This window comes from Strigops habroptila, chromosome 7 (genome assembly GCF_004027225.2).
Source record: "Strigops habroptila isolate Jane chromosome 7, bStrHab1.2.pri, whole genome shotgun sequence".
NCBI lineage: Eukaryota > Metazoa > Chordata > Aves > Psittaciformes > Psittacidae > Strigops > Strigops habroptila.
In genome coordinates, this window is record NC_044283.2 from 23,539,110 (window position 1) to 23,558,563 (window position 19,454).

At 38.5% G+C, this 19,454-nt stretch overlaps 1 protein-coding gene across 2 annotated transcripts in view; it reads left to right on the forward strand.

Annotated features, from left to right (window-relative positions):
- Positions 1-19,054, forward strand: part of NWD2 (NACHT and WD repeat domain containing 2) — a 62,764-nt gene extending 43,710 nt beyond the window's left edge. For both annotated transcript variants that reach the window (XM_030492215.1, XM_030492216.1), the window contains 4 exons: positions 8,810-9,013; positions 10,772-10,916; positions 11,218-11,807; positions 13,403-19,054. In XM_030492215.1, coding sequence (XP_030348075.1) covers positions 8,810-9,013; positions 10,772-10,916; positions 11,218-11,807; positions 13,403-17,338 — 4,875 coding nt within the window. In that variant the 3' untranslated portion in view covers positions 17,339-19,054. The remainder of the gene's footprint in view (positions 1-8,809; positions 9,014-10,771; positions 10,917-11,217; positions 11,808-13,402) is intronic.
- The last annotated feature ends 400 nt before the right edge of the window (positions 19,055-19,454 follow it).

A 19,454-nucleotide genomic window follows, 5' to 3' on the forward strand; every position in this document is an offset into this window, starting at 1 on the left:
TTTTTTCCTTAAAAACTAAACAGAACAAACAACATAAAGGAACAGTCCCATCCCTGCTTGTACATAAATACACAAGCTCCTTTGCATATTGGCACTCGGAATAGAAATGCTGATTTTACAAGCTATCATTAGCCTCATTTTATAGATAGGCAATGTGTGGCAGTAGCAAAAGCACCAGGAAGTTACTAGTTTCCATACTGAGATGAAGCAAAAGTGGAAAGAAGATTTAAGAGGTCTAGCGCTCTGATGTTCTGTCTGCTAAGTTGAGTTGCCTTGCAAGTGTTGGCAGTAGAAGCAAACTGCTGTTCTGAAGGCACTTTGACCTGTGAATCCTAGAAATCACAGATTACAACATTTGTAGGTTTTGGAGTTTTTTTCCATATTTTTGATTTCTAATGGAAGTATTTTTGGGAGACTTAATTCCAATGCAATACAACTTTTCTCCTTTGATCACTACCATGGATAGGCAAGAAAAGCGGTCAGATGTATTTAACTGAAGAATATTCTCTCTGTGCTTTTATCAGGAGGTCCTCACACTGTACCACATTGCAGCTAGAAGGAAAAGGAGTAGAGGTAGTTATTTTCAGAATATCTCTTGGGCACCAGCTACTCCAGAACTCCAGCTTCCTAAAATTTGGCTTAGATTAAGTGCATTATTACAGCTTTCTCCATCTTGGTTTCACTTGTTCAGTTAAGTTCAACTTAATGGCTTGGAGTTTGCCCTAACAAGCAGTTAACATATATATTCCATTGAGATTTTCAGTTAATTCATATATTTGTTTTTCTTCTTACTGAAATCATTAGTGCATTGGAAATAAATTTAAGTAAATATTCTTTTCTGGGTTCAGTTCAGATGATTCACTGTTGTTTAGCCATTAGCATTTTTGCTTTGAGTTTGAAACAAATTGGCTCTTGTTCCCTTAAAGAAAGAAAGAAAAAAAAGTACATTCTTTTCTGTTTGTTTTTGGTAGTAAATTCTCAGTTTCAATTCAAATCCTATTTATTTCTCAGAAACAAGGTTCCAGCTAAGCCAGTTATTTTGGATTTTGTTTTGTTTTCTATTTTTCCAAAAAAAGTATCTCTGGCTGTGCCTGAACATCTTATATCACATCAGTAATTTCTACAGGCTACTGCTAGAATAGTTACAATGTACTGCCAACAAACCAAAAAGACCTATAGTTGTACTAAATTTCTTTGAATGGGATGTTAAATAAAAGGCCCTTTTGGACCGTTTGTTCCAGATTTTTAAGACATGATCTTCCTGTATACTTGGTTATGTCAGTTCAGCCACATTTCTGCATACAAGGAGGGTAAACACACCTACACGTCACAAATTCTGCATGCCTGCCCTGACTTGTATGTGACACCTAGGCGGGTTCACACAGGCAAGTGCACTGTGTTACCACCTCCAAATTTAATACACAAGTGTCCTGGGTTCAGCTGTAACAGTTATTTTTCTCCTTCCTAGTAGCTGGTGCAGTGCTGCGTTTTCCACTTTAGCCTGAGAACAATGATGATAACACACCAATGTTTTTAAGTTGTTGCTAAGTAATGCTTACTCCCATCAAGGACTTTCAGTCTTATGCTCTGCCAGTGAGGAGGGGCACAGGAAGCCATGAGGAAGCAGAGACAGGACACCTGACCCAAACTAGCCAAAGGGGTATTCCATACCACGGCACATCATGCCCAGTATAGAAACTGGGGGGAGTTACCTGGAAGGCCCAGATCGCTGCTCAGGTCGGGCTGGGTATCGGTCACCAATTGTATCCTCTCCCCTTGTTATTATTTCCCTTATCATTATTATTATTGGTGGTAGCAGTAGTTACTGGACTGTTCTTATCTCAACCCGTGGGAGTTATATTCTTCTGATTCTCCTCCCCATCCCTCCGGGAGCGGGGGGAGGAAAAAGGGGGGCAGTGAGCGAGCAGCTGCGTGGTTCCGACTTACCAACTGGGCTTAAACCACAACAGTTCTTTTTGGCACCCAACGAGGGCATGGACAGAAAGACAGGACATAGAATGTAGCCACTATACATATAAAAAGTAAGGTTTGAAAACAATGGAGCATTTCTTGTAGTTATGCTGAAGTGATTCTGTCTTCACTTCATACATACCTGCATACTAATTGGAAGAAATTGAAGGACACTTCTGGGACATCAGTGAGAACAGCCTTTCCCAACACCCTGCAATAGGTGAACATACTACCCCAAGGCACCTTAAAAGCACTTCAGTCCCTACAAGTCAAGCAGCTGTTGAAGAACCACTTGGTGCATCTCAGTGACCCCTGAATACTGATGTTGGGTGCCATTCTCACCCCAGAGCGTGAAGCATTCACTGCATCTTCAATAATGTGAGATACTCTTTCTCCTAATGGAGCTGTCCTAATTTGGATACATGATCTCAGTTTAAGTTTGTGTTAATTTGAAGGCTGAAATGCGAGTCACTCAGGACCTCATTCACAAGTGGGCAAGGCTTTCCTCCTCCAGTAATGAGCAGTTTCTGTAAAGAAGGACAGGGCTGAGAATGAGGAACAGCTGCCACTCCTACATACATAACAAACTGCTGCATACCTGTCACAGCTCTGAATTCCTGCCCAGGTTTAGTTCCCTGCATCTCATTCTGAAGTCAGATGGAGAAAATAATACTTCCTAATCCCCCATGCATCTTGCAAGAGCAATTTAGGGGCTGCTTAAATCTGGACACACAGAGGTGTCTTAGGTTAAAAAATGAATTGTGGTTAGATTTAATTCCTTCAAAGATTATTTCTTGAATGCTTATTCTTCAAAAAGCTGGCAATCCAGGACTGCTCTGAGAAGAGGCAGAGAGGACATATGCATGCGTTTCAGTGTCATATGTGGAACTTCACAAAGACCAAGAAGTAAAAGTGGTAGGACCGATTCCATGAAGCCCCACAGAATATCATTGGATCAGATCATTCACCAGCCACAAAACTGTATTTTCGATTAATCTCTAGCTTTCTGTGTGGGCAAAACAGCAAAAGTTGCTTTTAAGTTGGCAACTATCTGAAATCACCTCACAAAACATTACAAATCTGACTTCTCAAATGACTTGGTTTGCAGATGTTAATATCTAATTTCTTTAAAAAAAAAACAGATGAATGAAACCAATCACTAATGAATATGACTTGCTGTTATTTGAGAGCTTGTTTTATTAAAATATCCACTAAATATCTTAGTTGAAATTAAATATATCTAAAATTTTAACTTTTTCTGTATGAGTATAAGGTATGCTATTAGGGTTCACGAACATTTTAGTGGTGATATCTGAATTAATTACGTGACATGCATTATGAATCCATCACATCTCAAGATCAAATCCAAATGTGGTTAGTTTCCTTCTCTTGGTCATTATGGCGACTGTGCCTATGAATTTAATATCTTTCCACACCACAAATATTAGAAGGAAAATATTTCCCATCTTGATCTAAACAGTAACTTTTTAATCTTGAGTTAATAGTAACTTCAGTCTCGGGCTCAACAAAGCTAACAAGACTACTGCTGAGGTTGCTCTGTGTTAATTCTATAAAGTTCTGTTAGATACAAATGGTTGCTGAGGGTTCTATACATGCTGTCAGCCTGGTAGCTTTAAACAGTTCAATCACCTTCAATCTAATGAATCTTTAATTTGTTGGTTTACTATTAAAGGAAAATGACTCATCAGGTGGGAGATTTTGATTCACAAGTCTGCATTTAAAACTGTCTCTTGGTACTGAACACAGTGTAAACATTACTGTTCCCTTTAAAAATAATTTCCTATAATAATCATCAAAATGCTGCAATGTTGTTACCACAAATTGAAGTTTCAGGATATTACTGTAGAGTACTATGATATTTTTCATTAAGGTCTGAAATAATGGTAATTCTTATTTGTCAACTTAGTATGAAGATGAACATGAACAACATGAAGATTGTAGGAAATCATATTTTCTTTCAATTCTGTTACTCCATTTTTCTATGAAGGAAGCTGCATTTATTTGAATGCATTGGGAATATGGAGACAGGGCAGATATCCATGCCAGAGACTGCAAGCATAGATGGATGCAGTTCAGATACTGAAGCTGCTGGGAAAAAAAAGTGGAGCTCAGAGCATCTCTAGGCATCATTTTAGGCCTCTAAAACCACCTCGAGTGGTTTTGTGGTACACTTATACAGTCAGATATAAATTTAACCATAATGACACTAAAGGAGGGAAGGGGAGGTGGCTATTCACTGCTACCAGCTAGAAGGAGGTACATATAAGCCTTACCTCCATGTCTAAACATGGGAGGGTATAGTTTGCGCAGTCTGTGCATGCAAATGCACCCATCCTAAGGCTGTCATGTAGCCTTACAGTTTATTAAAATTCTAGCAAACACATAAGTCTGTTTATACTCCTTAGCCTTTTTTTTCTTTTTTTTACTAGTCACCACTGTTAATGGAAAGCATGCAGTACATCTAGAGGAAGGTGTGTTTAGGTGAGGAACTGTTCCCCAGGAACCTGGTGTGTTTATGTGATATAACCGAGCGTTCGAGCAGGAGTCTCTCGGTAGAAAACAGCTACAGTTACTCTGCATGCCTCCTGCTTCCAGCACTGGGAAGTGATATCGCAGTCCTTTAGACAAACATTGTCAGTTACTTTTGTCCTCTCCAGAAAAATGACAAGGAGCTGTGTTTCAATACCTCAGTTAAATGGCCAGTGAAACCGGGCAGTAAATTGAAGCTAGTCTGGAGTTATCAAAAAGCACAGGAATGACCCCATGAAGAGATTTCTACCACATAAATTTTTTTACCACAATATTTTTCAAATGTTGTTGAGTCAAAGTCAAGTAGACAAAGTCAGGTGCTTTGTCTAGACCTGACAAAGCACCTCAGAACCTCACCTAACTTCTGTAGGGGCACTGAGAGAAACACAGCTGCAATTCAGTGCCTGGGATTGCCCTATCTAAACGAGGTCTATCTAAATGATAGACCTCTTCAGCATGGTATTTACAATTTGCTGGCTCTACTTGTGTAATCAATTCCCTTCTTCATTCCGGTGCTGGATTTTTTTTTTATTTATTTATTTTTTATTAAAAATTTAATTATTCTTATTATTTTATCTTTTTATTCTCTATCATGTTACTATTTCTATTCGTCTGTGTTTACTTGTCTGTCCTACTGTATTAGAACATCAAAAACACCAAGTCATTTAATGGCCTTTCTAAATCCACATATTCATCGTAGGTGCCACAAGTGTCGTAAGAATCTCTGTTCAGCTGCTCGTTAACCTTGCCTTAATTTTTTGGCTAAAACATGGAGTCCTTGCTCCCACCAGCCCCATGAAGCAGTATTCGTGAGTTTGACACAAATTTCAGAAGTGTCCTCTGAGCCTGGCCAACTCATGCAGCTTGTATGAAGAGTTGCCACCACAACCCCTACAGTAGTTTTCTGGTGTGCAGTGGACACAGCTACAGAAGACTGGTCAGTACTCTGCTGCCTGCTGTTCCCTGAGCAGTTCTCAGGGGGAAAAATACATGGCAGTGAGGTGCTGGCATAGCCTCTGCAACTTGTGTTTGCAATGGTCCACTTGTTAAGTTCTAAAACTAAATGCTTTAGCAGACATAGATCCTTACATGATGTTCAACTGATGTGTTCCTTTCTTGGTAGAGCTGTTAGCTCTTCCATGCACTAGATGTCAACAATAACAAGCTAGATTCAGTTTTCATCTTGCAGTGCAATCAATATATATTCACTCTGACTTGTCTTTCCTCCACACTTCCTTGTTCCTTTGCTTCCTAGAACTATGCATGTGTCATCTTTTAAGATTAATCTTAAAATTTTTCCATAAACCACAGTGAAACAAGAAGAGGACAAATACCTCAAAGCAAAATGGTACGAGGCTTATCTTGTTGTTTATTAAGCTTTATGGACACTCACTGCCGTCATCCCAAATGGAGGACACTTCTGTCTGTGTGATTCATCTTCTGTGTATGTCTGTATATGTAGTTCTTCCCTCAACTAACGCTAGACGTCGAGCAAAGTATTAGTGATGCCATCTATAGCACAAAGATACACCATGATAAATGTATGCCTTCTGCTCTTTAACATTTGATTTAAAAAACAGTGAAGGCTTTCAAATAATATTTGCGTGAGCCTCCATTGTATTTAAAAGCTCATGACACAGCCATCCACAGTAATTCTAGTATTCTGATCATGTCAACCTTCCTTTTTATTGTGTATTGCTCAAGTAGCCAGGAGGATGATTCTTAATACAGGATTATTTACAAAATGTCTGTTGCAATGGCAGATAAGATACAAGAAAAAAATCTTCATTTTAAAGTACTGCTCTTCGTTATTTACCTATAAAAGAGTGGAGAGAGAACAGCACAAACTGTACCAGCGAAGCAGAAAAGTACACAGAATAATTCCAAAACAAATTTAGTTGATTAAATGCAGTACATTAAAACCAGACATTTTAATGTTGACATTTTATTATTGTTAATGAAGAGCCCAGCTATTGATCTTTGCTCTGGCAACTGTCTATTGAACCCACTGGACTTCAGCTCAGAAAAAGTGTAGCCTAATGAATTTTTGTAATAATTGCTATACAAGGTAATTGCAAAATTTGCATAGTGAAGCTCCTCTGAGAGAAATATATTAGATTTCTATATCAATCTGAATGTGCAAAGGCTTGCACTTCAGCATGATATGAGTTATTAACCTCACTTGAATAAAGAAGGAAAATAATATTCTATTTTGTTTAACCTCTGCAGATTCAGAATTCCAAAATTATAGGGCTCTATGAATAGATCAGAACAGTAAAAGCTTAGAAATTTTCCCCAGTTATCTCATTATGTGAAGCAATGTAGTTCTGTCTACGAAGGGAGCTACTAGTTAGAATGATCACAAAAAAAAAATAAATCCACATTATAAAAATACTGGATCATTTCATTAAAATGATTATTACTTAATTCTAGTTACTAAACACATTTATTCCTTTCTCCTGACTCCCTGATGTGCACCCTTGAATGAAGCTACTGTGGGATCTGAATGGGCAGCCAGGCAAACCCATATTTCCCTAATGTCTCTCCATTGGAGCAGCTTTTTGAGGGACTTGGGTGCTGGGACTTGTCAGAGCCTGGACTGCATGAACTAGCACAACTTACACATTTCTTCATTTCTGCTAAGCAGTGGACAGACATTGTCTTTTTCCTGTCCACCAGCACTTTGTCACTACTCCTCTGCTGGAGGAGCCATCAGAGTCAGCACTCTAGTTCATGTGAGCGCTTCCTTATCTGCTCCAAGCAAAAATCAGCCAGGTTAGTTTACACAAGTGAACTGTGGTCTGAGCGAACAGAGGTGGTTTTGCCTGAAAGAGGTTAAGGAGTGTTCACATGCACTGTTCTGATGTCCCCGCGCTGAGGCTACAGCAACTAGCAAGACGAGCCGCTTGAGTACCTTCTGCCAACACAACTGGATTCAGAAAAGCCGTCTGTGGCTCCATGCTTTTATAATCACTGAAGCAGGCTTCATCATCATCAGTTATTGATTTTCAGGGTTTAGTTACAGCTGGAAGAGTTTAAAACAGCTTCTCATTATGATGAGTGGTTTAAAAATAATGAATATTTAGGATTTATTATTTACAAACAAGGTCATTTACATTTTTAGGGTACTACTGTATTTGCATCAGCATTACTTTACTAAGAGATCTTTCTGATTCAAATCAAGATGCTGATATTGTTGGTTCCTCTCCACATCAAGTACTCCTTCTCATTAACTCAAAATCTTTACTGAATAGATTTAAATGAGGAAAGAAGTAGAAAAAATTCCCATTTTAAATGAAGTGAGAATTCTCACTGACTTCTATGGACCAAGATTTGAATGCAGATATAATCTGATGACCACAAATTTGAAAAAAAAAACCATCAAAAGAATGCAGTAATTTCCTACTACTCTATCTCCTGCAGAGATGTAGGACATTACAATTGTATTTTTATAAAACATTTATGGACAGCATACTACAGAAATAAATTCAAACAAGTATATTCAGAGCATTGCAAGCAATATTACAAACTTACCTTTATACAACAAAATGTGTATTTAAGTACTAAATTGGGGTTTGATCCATTTCTACTTGATATTCAGTCAAAACTGTTTTCCATGACCGCACTGTTCATTGAGTGCCCCAGTTCATACTGGGGCAAAGACATTGAATGCTTTTTGCAATAAGGGAATATAAGACAGCAAAGCAGCTTGTGGTTCTGCAGCATTGATCCTTGGTATTGTTGGTATAGGCCACATATTTAATAATACTAATAGGAGTTATACATAACATCATGTGAACTTACATCAAAAAAAATATAAAATCTTTTGTTCCATTACTGTGAACTAAGAATGAAGCCAAGAGGTAAAGAATCCAGAGATATATCCTTATCCTGAGTCCAGAGAAAAGGATTTCCACATTCACTTTTGCATGTGAGATTAATTCCAACCTGTGACTAATGGGAATAAATAATAAATGAGTCAATACTGTGCTAAGTATGTTGGGTATTTTTTAATTACTTCTTTTGAATGCCTTTGTATTTTTATTACCAGTTAATATTATGAAAGACAACGCATCCACTTGAAATTTTGCCAAGTCATCATAGTAGGATACAGCTCAGTACTCTACCCTTAACACTAATCGTCTTACACTGTATCTGTTTCCCTTTCTAGTAATTTCAAAGTCATTAAGCTACTACCACACTGATTTTTATGAAATTCAGATCCTGAGGAGGGGTTTTGCATAACTAAAAAGAAAAATGTAATCCCTACTTTCCTGCAAATACACAGGGCCTACTGGGAGAGAAGTATGGGAACATCCGAATACCAGGGGAAGTTGAGTCGGCAGAATTTGAAATGATCCTGGATGCTGCTGTAGAAGCCAAGTTAGAGACAAGGATTTTAGAAGAGTGGTACTGCAGGGATGAGAATGCAGTTCCACCAGCATATTACCTCAGACCAAAATCTGAAATGCTGAAGAGCTACCAGAATACGGTAAGTCATAGTCACCTCCTTACAAAATTCTTCTCTCTCAGTACAGTGGCAGGCAGTCCCTAGGGCCAGTGCTTGCTTCTGTTTCTGAACTAGCTTCTACAGCCCTGTCCACACTAGAGCAACTGGTGCTGTAATGCTCCTTTCCCGTACATGGTGAAGGGAGCAGCTGTGAAACACCAAGGAACATGATGGGTCATGACTCTGGTAACAGCCAGAGCAAGTGCATTGTAGTCAACCTGTTGGGGCTAGTGCACAGATTTCTCTTCTTTTCCCTGCTGTTGGAATAGGGAATGCTCAGGCTCTCTGCCCTGGTATTGTGCCTTTGCTAGATTTCAGTGAACAGGATTTGCAGAGGAAATACACATTTTCCCTTCAATTCCCATACAAGAAAGCTCTTTAACAGTCAAACAAGTGCTTAGTGCTGTCCCAAGTCAGATCTCATACTTTTAATTTACTAACTGTATTCTAACAGATTTTTGAATACTGTTAATTATCATTTTTAAAACAAGCATTTGTCTTTAATTGATGACAATAAAAAGTGTATATCACCCAGGGCTCAGTTCTATACTCCTCCACATCCAATATACCCAGGGACAGATTTCAGTGTACAAAATGAAGTCCTTAACAGAGTATTCACTTCATTTTGAGCGCAAACTGTATTATTCAAGAAAATGAAATTAAACCATTATATTGCATTCACTTATTGTGTAGCAGAATATTTTCTCCATTGCATGAAAAAACATTGAAAACATGAAAAAACAGACACAAAAAGAGTTTTAGTGACTTGAAGACAGTATAATGTGGCTAATTCTGAAGTATTGATGACAAGGGAGAAAGCAAGCTCTGTAACTTTGCACTGTTTGCTAATGCCCACAATATCTCTATGAATAAAGCTTGGCTTTTTTGTTGTTAAAACTTAGTAACTTTCCTCAAGCTGTTGATACACAGGAGGAAGTAAAAAGATGTTCATAACTTGAAGTTAATAGAGAGTTATACCTCAGAAATTTACAGAAGTAATAAAAGATATGCGGCTCTGACCATGCCAAGAAAGAGTTGCTGGGGAGCTTATCTTGGAAGCTGGTCTTTTTCCTATTACACCCTCCAGGAAAACTAGAGACCCCTTAAACACTTCACCTGCAGTAAGTAATGCAGCAGTGACCACCAGCTGCCTTAAACCACCTTAAACCTCCATCACGGCATCTGTGAGATACCATCTGAAAGGATTAGTGAATTTACATTAGAGTCCCTCTCTGAAGACAGTAAGACTGCTGTTGCTATAGCAATGAATGAAAGTAATGTCACACATAATCTCGTATTTTTCAAATACGGTAGCTAATACGAGGCGCTTAATTACAGGTACCAGGAACCTCATTTTCAGTTTTGAGATCCAAGTTTAAATTATTCTTACTTCTCATTAAAGGATCAATAATTTTAGCAGTATTATTGCTGCTTTATTATCTTTATTTCAGGCTTGATTCTCAAAACCCTCTTTCTATAAAGGTGTTATTGGTCTTATTCTTGAAAAATATTGCATTAGCTGCCTACAGTAGGAATTCAGCAAATAATCAGAGTAGCTAACTTTCATATCTCTAAAATGGAATGCATTATTATCTGCAGTATAAAAAATTGAACTCTTTTTTTTTTATTGTATGTGTTTCTCTGTTACCATGTTATTTATGACCTTGAATAGACTTTTACTTTCTGAAGCTGTAGATGTGTGTATTCCAGCTATTGTTTAACTATGGATATTTTTAAAAGATGGAATCTTCTTCAAGCTCTATGAATGAGAACAAATGGCAAGATATATCAGAAGAGATTAAGAAGATTTTTAAGACTGCTGTGAAATTGCTGTATGAGAAAGGGAAAATGAAACACAGCCAAGCAAAGAGATATCTTTCCTCTGGTAAAGTTCAGACTAAATATTTGTATATATTCATTTATTATCTTTTCTATCAACCTTTCCACAAACATGAAAATATATTTCTGTCGGCATTTCTCATATAATTGAAGTGGGAAAAAAATGTTCACTGTGCTTGCTTGAGATCAAAACCCATACAAAAGCGCACAGCAATTTTTCTGTGCTTTTTCTGTTTTTTACAGAAAACAGATGCAATCATTTAAGAATCTTCATGTTGAGTCAGGGGGATGTTCTTGAACTGTTTATAAAGAAAGGTTAATAGACTGTGTTCTTTTTTCATCCTCAGCTATTGAAGATGAACTTGATTTTGCTTTGGGTAAACAAACACCAGCTTTCCTAAAGAAGTGTGTTTGCTACATTCGGAAAATTGCCAATATTGAACGTTTCGTTAAAATTCCAGAGATGGGAAAATACATGGATGTGATACATACGGCTGGGAAATATCTACGAGATCCAGAAGCCCATGAGAAACTGATCAAGCTCAGGGATGAATTCATTCCTACCATTGTGGCATCATCCAATCTGAGAGTGTACACATCCGTCACTCACTGTGACATGAAACTGGGTTACTCCCAAGAAGTGGAGAACCATTACATCGAAGGACTCGGCAAACAGTTCTATGAAGATATGATTGATATAATCCAAGCAACAGTGCAGCAGAATTTTGACACCGAGACTGACTTGCTGTATGATGAAGTTCTTCAACACTCATCGCTATGTAAAACGTTCTCCACTTTTTATGAATACAGATGTGAAGCATTAAACATAGTTCATAGGTATATTCTACCCAGCAAAATAGGACACATTAACCCTCTTATCATATACGGTGGACCATGCACAGGGAAGACTCTTTTATTAGCCGAAGTGGCAAAGAAGGTAAATAAATACATTACATAATATGGTGAACTTAGGAGTATTAGTGCGTAAAGGCCAACTTAGTTTTTATTCTTCCTTTTGTCAACAGATGTGATATCAGCCCTCAATATATAAAATAAAAATAATAAAAACTGTATTCTGCATATTATTGTACACATACTCAGAAAAAGACTTAACCTTTCAATAATATGGTGTCTGTATCGTGCTTAGCCAGACCAAAAATACTTTTTCAGAGCTCTTAAAAACCTAATAGGAATCAATATATTTTTGAATTAACAACATGTAATTTAGAAGGATCTCTTTCCCTCTTGTTCCACTGAGGTCCTGCAGATCTGGAACCATCTAAACATCATATGCTGTTTTTAGTCTTAATCACAAATACAATATGTCTTTCCAAGTCGTGCCATCTTAGGTTCTCATCAGAAATTATTCTGGAATTAGTCTGATACACTTGCTACATATCTGTCTGTAATAACCTGCAAAAGTACCTGTACTTACTTATTTATCCGACATATGCTGTTTAAGTCATTGAGCAGAGTACTACAGGGAGATGAGTGAAACAGTTTGTGCAAGGGAGGACCAGATGCAGAAGAAGACCAAGCTGGCATCGATATGCCTAATTCTTCAGCTGAGAGTCACCACTTTGAATGCCCTGCAGAGTGCTCAAAGAATTTAGCACAGTAGGCTGGGAAACAGCTGCATCAGCAAGAAGGAAATAGAGAAGGGAACAGTAATGTTTTAAATCCCATATCTTTCACAAATGTGACTTCCTATAGATTCACATTAGTTGCATAAATGAAATTGGGTTTTGCAACTCAGATCTGAGTACATAAGCTAACCTAGAGTCTCTTGTTATGCTTTTCTTTTAAAATAAAATAACTGTAATAACTTGAGGCAAAGAGACTTAGCAAGTAAGAGAACTGAATGTGTGAGCCTGCACAGACTGAGGGCTTAAAGCCACATTCCTCGCTTGCTTAGAGTATGCCAACCAAAAAAACAGCAAAACTTTTTACCCCTTGCAGCAGTGTCTAAGAGCAAAAGTCGTAGGCACACCAAGACAGAGCATACTTCTGTGATTCAGAATTTCAGGTAACCAGCTAGTAAAGGGCAATCTGTACTCTGATCCCTCTCCTCCAAAACCATCAGGGCATGCATTTATACTCAGCTGGGAATCAATGTTAAACAAGTTTAGATGGCAAGCTGGTCTGCTTGGCCAAGGATGACATTGCTTGGTGTCTAAGGAAATTTATTTGTAAGAGAGTCTAGCTACTGACTTTCAGAAGTGAGACATGGATTTTGCAAAGAGTACCCTGGGATTTATGGACTACATTCTGCTCACGCCTTTTTGTGGATCTGGATCTTAGTGTTGTGAGATACTACCTGTGCTAAACAAACATGACATATTATATGAATTTCATTCAGTGCACATAAATCAAACCCACCTTGAATTCTGCCAGTGAAAGCATTTCCATTCAGCCAGTAACATTTTAAAACGTTTATTTATTACAGGCAATCTGTAATAAGTAGTATTAACAGAGTAAACTCTGTTACTGTGCTTCATTTGGATATTATCTAAATTATGCTCTATATTCTAGGCCTATTCCTGGTTGCAAGAAGAGATGGGACCAGATTCTGACCCTGTGGTAATCATAAGATTTTTGGGATCCACTGAAACAAGTACAGATCTGAAGAATATACTTCAAAGCATTTGTGAACAATTAGCAGTCAACTATCGTTGCCTCGTACAAAGTTACCCAAAAAAGATTCATGACCTTCGGGACTTGTTCATAAATCTCCTGAATGAGTCTTCATTCCACAGGCCGCTGGTGATAATATTCGATGCCCTAGAACAGCTAACAGATAGTGATGATGGTAGGAAGCTCTGGTGGCTTCCCATTCACCTTCCGCGTTCAGTACGGATAATTTTGTCAACACTGCCAAACAAGCATGGGATCCTGCAAAAACTGAGGTGCCTTATTCATGAAGACAACAACTACATTGAATTGACTGCAAGGGACAGAAAGATGTGTAGCCAAGTACTGAAACATCAGCTGCTGCGAGTTAAAAGAAAAGTAACATCAGGGCAACAAATCTATGTCAATGAAGCATTCTCCAAGTGCACACTGCCTATGTTTGTGAACTTAACCTTCAGAGAGGTCAGGAACTGGAGATCTCACAAAGATGTGGATGAGTCCTCCCTCTGTGTCACTGTCCATGAAAGCATAGAGCACTTGTTTTGGTCACTGGAAAGCAAGTGTGGATCAAGACTATTGTCAAGAGCACTTGGCTACATCACTATGTCCAAATCTGGCCTTAGTGAAATGGAACTGGAAGATATTTTAGCCCTGGACAACAGTGTCGTGTATGAGCTGAGTGAGAGTGTCAGAGAGAGTAACCCACTGAGAATTCCATATATATACATCGCAAGGCTTAAGGAGGGCTTACATGGGTACTTAATAGAGCGACAGGTGAAAAATGTAACACTGCTTCTTTGGGCAAATAGGCACTTGCAACTAATTGCCCAGAAATTGTACCTGCACAATGAAGAAGAGTTGCGTGAAATGCACACAATCATGGCAGAGTATTTCCTTGGTGTTTGGTCAGGTGGACGAAGAAAGCCTTTTTGCAGCAATGACCAATATCTGAACAGTTGTCCTGACCGTGACAGTAGAGGCCTGAACAAGGATGAAAAGCACTGCATGGATCAGACTGCTTTTGACAGGCAAGCACCTGATCAGCCATGGGTCTTTCAGTGTAATCCATTAGAGCCTGATATCTTTTTTATCAATCACAGAAAAATGACAGAGCTTATTCATCACTTGACAAGATGTGGAAGAACAGACGATCTTCTGTACGGAGTCATTATGAACTTCAGCTGGCTGTATACCATGATTAGAATAGGGCAGTTTGATAAAGCACTTTCTGACATAGAACTGGCTTACACCTACGCTCAAGAAAAGGAGCTGAAATTTCTGGCCAGTACCCTCCGCAGTATTAAGTTCAAAGTAGTAAAATACCCAGGTTCACTCTCCGCTGAATTGCAGCAGAGGCTTCTCCCAGTAGTAAGTTCATTGCCCAAACTCAGACATCTCCTCTTAGAATGTGACAAGGATGGACCCAAGTACTGCTCTATTGTCCCTTTGCATTCCTCCATGGACGTGACTTACAGCCCTGAGCGCCTGCCGCTGTCTTCCAGCTGCATGCATGTCACTGAGATTTTGCCTACTTTTAATCCCAGCACAATTATTGCTGCTTTAGAAAATGGCTCCATCAGCACTTGGGATGTAGAGACCCGCCAGTTACTAAGGCAGATTACAACAGCTCCATCTGTTATCTTGGGGATGAAGCTTACTAGCGATGAAAAGTATCTTGTAGTGGCTACAACAAAAAACACTCTTTTGGTATATGATAACGTAAATTCCTGTCTTTTGTCTGAGGTGGAAATTAAGGGGTCAAAACATTGTGGAATTATGGGGGGCTCCAGTTTTATAAATGGATTTACCTTATCAGTCAACCATGCACTTGCTTGGCTGGAGGCCAGCAAAGACGTTACTGTAATAGATCTGCTTTATGGTTGGCCTCTCTATCACTTCCACTGCTGGTATGAAGTGACCTGTGTGCAGTGTTCTCCAGATGGAGTCTATGCATTCTGTGGACAGTATTTGAACACTGCGACCATTTTTCACTTGGGCAGCGGAGAGAAACTGGCCACCGTGACGTCTGACTTTTCTAGTGGATTCGTGAAATTCCTTCTCATTCTGGACACTGCCCAAGAAATGGTGATGGTGGACAGTGAGGGTAGCCTCTCTGTTTGGAATACAGAGGAAATCGTGAATCCCCAGCTTACAGATGACTTTGACTGCCGGAGAGAAGACAGTGAAGTTGTCAGCATAGAGCTTTCTGAAGACCAAAGTGCAATTTTGATTTGTAAGGCTCTCAGCATTGAACTTCTTGACACTCGTGTGTGGAAGGTGGCTGAAAAGTTTAGAGCTAAACACAATGAGCGCTTTATATCTGCCGTGTTGTCCAAAAATGGCAACTGTATAATTGCTTCAATGGAAAATACCTCAGCCATTTTTGTTTGGAGAAGAGATACAGGACAGTGTATGGCAAGCTTACAGGAAATCTCAGGAACTATAGTCAGGCTAATTAAATCAAATCATCATAACATGCTGCTATCCTTATCCACCAGTGGTGTCCTTTCTATTTGGGATATAGACATCATAACTGCTATGTCCAATATTGACAAATCTGGCAAGCCTATCCAAAGACTGGTGTTGCCAGCTAGAGGTGAATTAATATACACATTGGATGGATCAGATTCTGTCCATAAGTGGAACTTCAGCACTGGATTTATTGAAGCTGTGTTCAAGCATGAAGGTATTGTTGAAAACTGTGTGCTAACCTCTTCTGGAGAGATAATGGTTACATCGGATGATAAATGCAGCCAGTACGTATGGCACACAGTTAGTGGTGAAAATATCTTTCGTATTAATGGACAAAAAATCTCGGAGCTAATGATTACTCATAACGATCAATTTGTAGTCTCTCTCTGCGAGCAAAATGCATCCAGAGTTTGGCGACTGGCTACAGGACATAGGGTTTGCAATATTTTAGTTGCCTTACAGAATGCATTTATAACAACTGCAAACACATTTGTAGTCGGAATGGCGAAGAATAAAGTCTTGGCAGTGAGTCTCTGGACAGGAAGTATAACCAAGAAGTTCTGCTGTGATGATGGTGCAAGCATTGTGGATATTAAGCTGATACCAGACTGCCCAGATATTATAGTATTTATAACATCTACTGAAACTGTGAACATCTGGAGCCTAACAGAAGAAGTCATCTGCAGACGCGTACAATTGCCTACCAATTTCTTAAAAAATTTGGAAGACTTTGAAATATCCCCAAATGGGAAGTTAGGAATTATAACCCGTGGTGATGAGAATATCAATGTGCTTGATTTATACAGCGGAAAACTTCGTGTGGTTCATGCTCCAGGTGTCATCTGGCGGCAGAGGCTGTCTCGTGATGGCCGCTATCTTGTGTACATCTGTTTTCGCAGTGAAGATGATGATGATAATGGTGCAGTCTCTAGCTTAATTGTAATGAGGCTAGCGGATGGCAAAAACATTGGTGCCTGTTCTCTTTATAAAACTCCCACTTTTCTTGCCCTCTCACAGAGACATTTAAATATTATTATTGGATTTGATGACGGAAGTATAGGTACTTACACTGTAGTGGATCGAGTCGACGCTGCACTGAAAATCAAAATTGCTACTTCGAACAGCCGTCAGATTTTCAACAACACAACACAAGTGATTAGGCCAAAATGTCACAATTATAGCTTCAAAGTCACTGCAGATTGCATTTGGAGGGAATCAACAGAAGTATTTGCAAGGGATAGCCCCATTACAGTGACAGAGCCTGAGGTGAGTGAAGCAACACCAACCAAAAAACACAACTATTGCTATGAGAGAGTGTGCTCAGCCATAGATTGCAGAGGGCACAGTTTTGCTTCTGACAACTGAGTAACCATCTGGATGAGCTTATCTGAATAATAGTATACATGCATAGATTTGTCTTCTGAATTCATGTAAAAATCAGTGCATTTCTTGGAAGACAGACAGAAACAGCAGAGGGCAGAGCACCTGTTTTTTCCTTGACAAATATTCTTACATTTATGTAAAGATAAAAGCAAACATAAAGCAAATGGGCTGCAGGGTTTTTTAAATTTCGGAATACAAGGTTCAGTCCAGGATTTCACCAGGGCCTTGATTAAAAATTTCTAGCAATACTATCAAAAATGTTATGCTATTACAGAAGTTAGGTGACCTTATCCGGGATCGACAAACTGCTTAACTAGAACTAAAGCGCCACATGATCGGTAAGAAAGTCAGACCACTATTTTATATACCAAGTCGCCTAGATGGGTCTATAGCTAACAGCCAACTTTATACCCACTTGCAAAAATGTGTTTTTCTGCTTGATGGTGCAATGACAAGATGTCACCTGCCAACCTGGAACACTTGATACATTCCATCATCATTTTAAAAATACCTACTGATTTTTATTATTTTTTAATTGGGATTAATCTTTGGGTTGAAAGGACTAGGTGCCTGTCAGCTGCAAACATGTCAACGTGTGAGGTGATAAGTATTTGTTCACTTCAATGAATGGACTGAAAGATTTTATTATTTTTTTTTTAATTGCATGCAGGGATTTGTGGCAACAATGACAAAAACCTAGGTCATAAAAGGAATAAAGGATTTGGGGGGGTATTTTTTGTTTGAGGATTTTTTTTGGTCTTCACAGTGTGTATTAGTACAGGTCATAATGCAAACTTTTTCAAAGGGAAAGGGTGTTACAAACAGTTAAACACATTAATTTCTTTGTGTTAAAAGGTTGCTGTCCGTTTTGTTGTAAGAAAGTCTGAAGTTATCTCCTATGTCCCCAAAGTAATCTTAGTAGGAAGTTTTGAGACATGCCATGTATTAATCTTGATAACATTGCCTTACTATCATTTCTGTTCTTTCCCATGATAACAGATCAGATGACCAAACACTCTGGGACTACTTGTATATGTGCTGAAATACCCCACTAAATGTAAAGGCTGTCCAAAACTCCTTTACTGCTCCAATTTATAATGGGTTTTTCTGACTTCCACATACTTACGAGATTCACTTTCTGCTTTAGAACTGTTCTGAGCCTTTTGTACAATTTTACCAGTTTCGAGGCAGAAATTGTGAATTAATGACAAATGCTTTAAAAAAAATAAATTACATTTTGCCCAAGTAAACAAAAACACTGAGCAGCATCTGAAAGGATAAGATGTTCCCCTCCTTCCATATCCTAAAGATGGCACACCTGGGGAAATAATTTCAAATTATTTAAACAAAACAATTTTATTTTTCAAATCAGAACTCCATGCCACAAATTTCCAAGAAATGAATGCTAAGCTAGAACTTAATGTAGTGTGTGAATGTTCAATGTACAAGCCAATATAGTATTTAAGTGACTTGAATGATTTTTCCTAACTTGTTTGCAACTAATAGATCATATTGAATGTTTTTATGTAAACTTTGTATTGTTGGGAAAACCTACCCAAGCAGAGATTTATATTTTCATAAATGTCAAATTTAGTTAAATTTTGTTACAGAGTTGTTAAATTAGAAATCTATTGCAGTCTTCAAACAATATACAGTCTTGTGTATGCCTTGTTTGTACTAATAAACTATGGAAACTGACTTGTCTGATTCCCTTAATTTCAGGGAAATTTCATACTGGCAGAGGGATACGCGGCATTTGCATCTCCTATTAGCCTGTATTTAAATAATTTGTAAGGGCTATATTTATAAGGAAAAAATCCGGTATTTTTCCCACTTTAATTAACTAAATCAAGCATTCAAAAAGCAACAAAAAAGCATGCTTGGGTGCTGCTTATGATTTGATTGCATACTGCCAGGGTGCAAGTCAACAGACATGAAGGTTTGTGTAACCTACTCAGTAGAAAGCACAGAAAAGAGAGAAGCACCTGAAATCCCACTTCCCTTCAGACCTGTGGAGCTCAGAAAGGGGCTGTGGATCCTGTCCTGAAGGTAAGCAACTTCCACCTTCTTTAAGCACTGGGCATGACTAGCACATTTG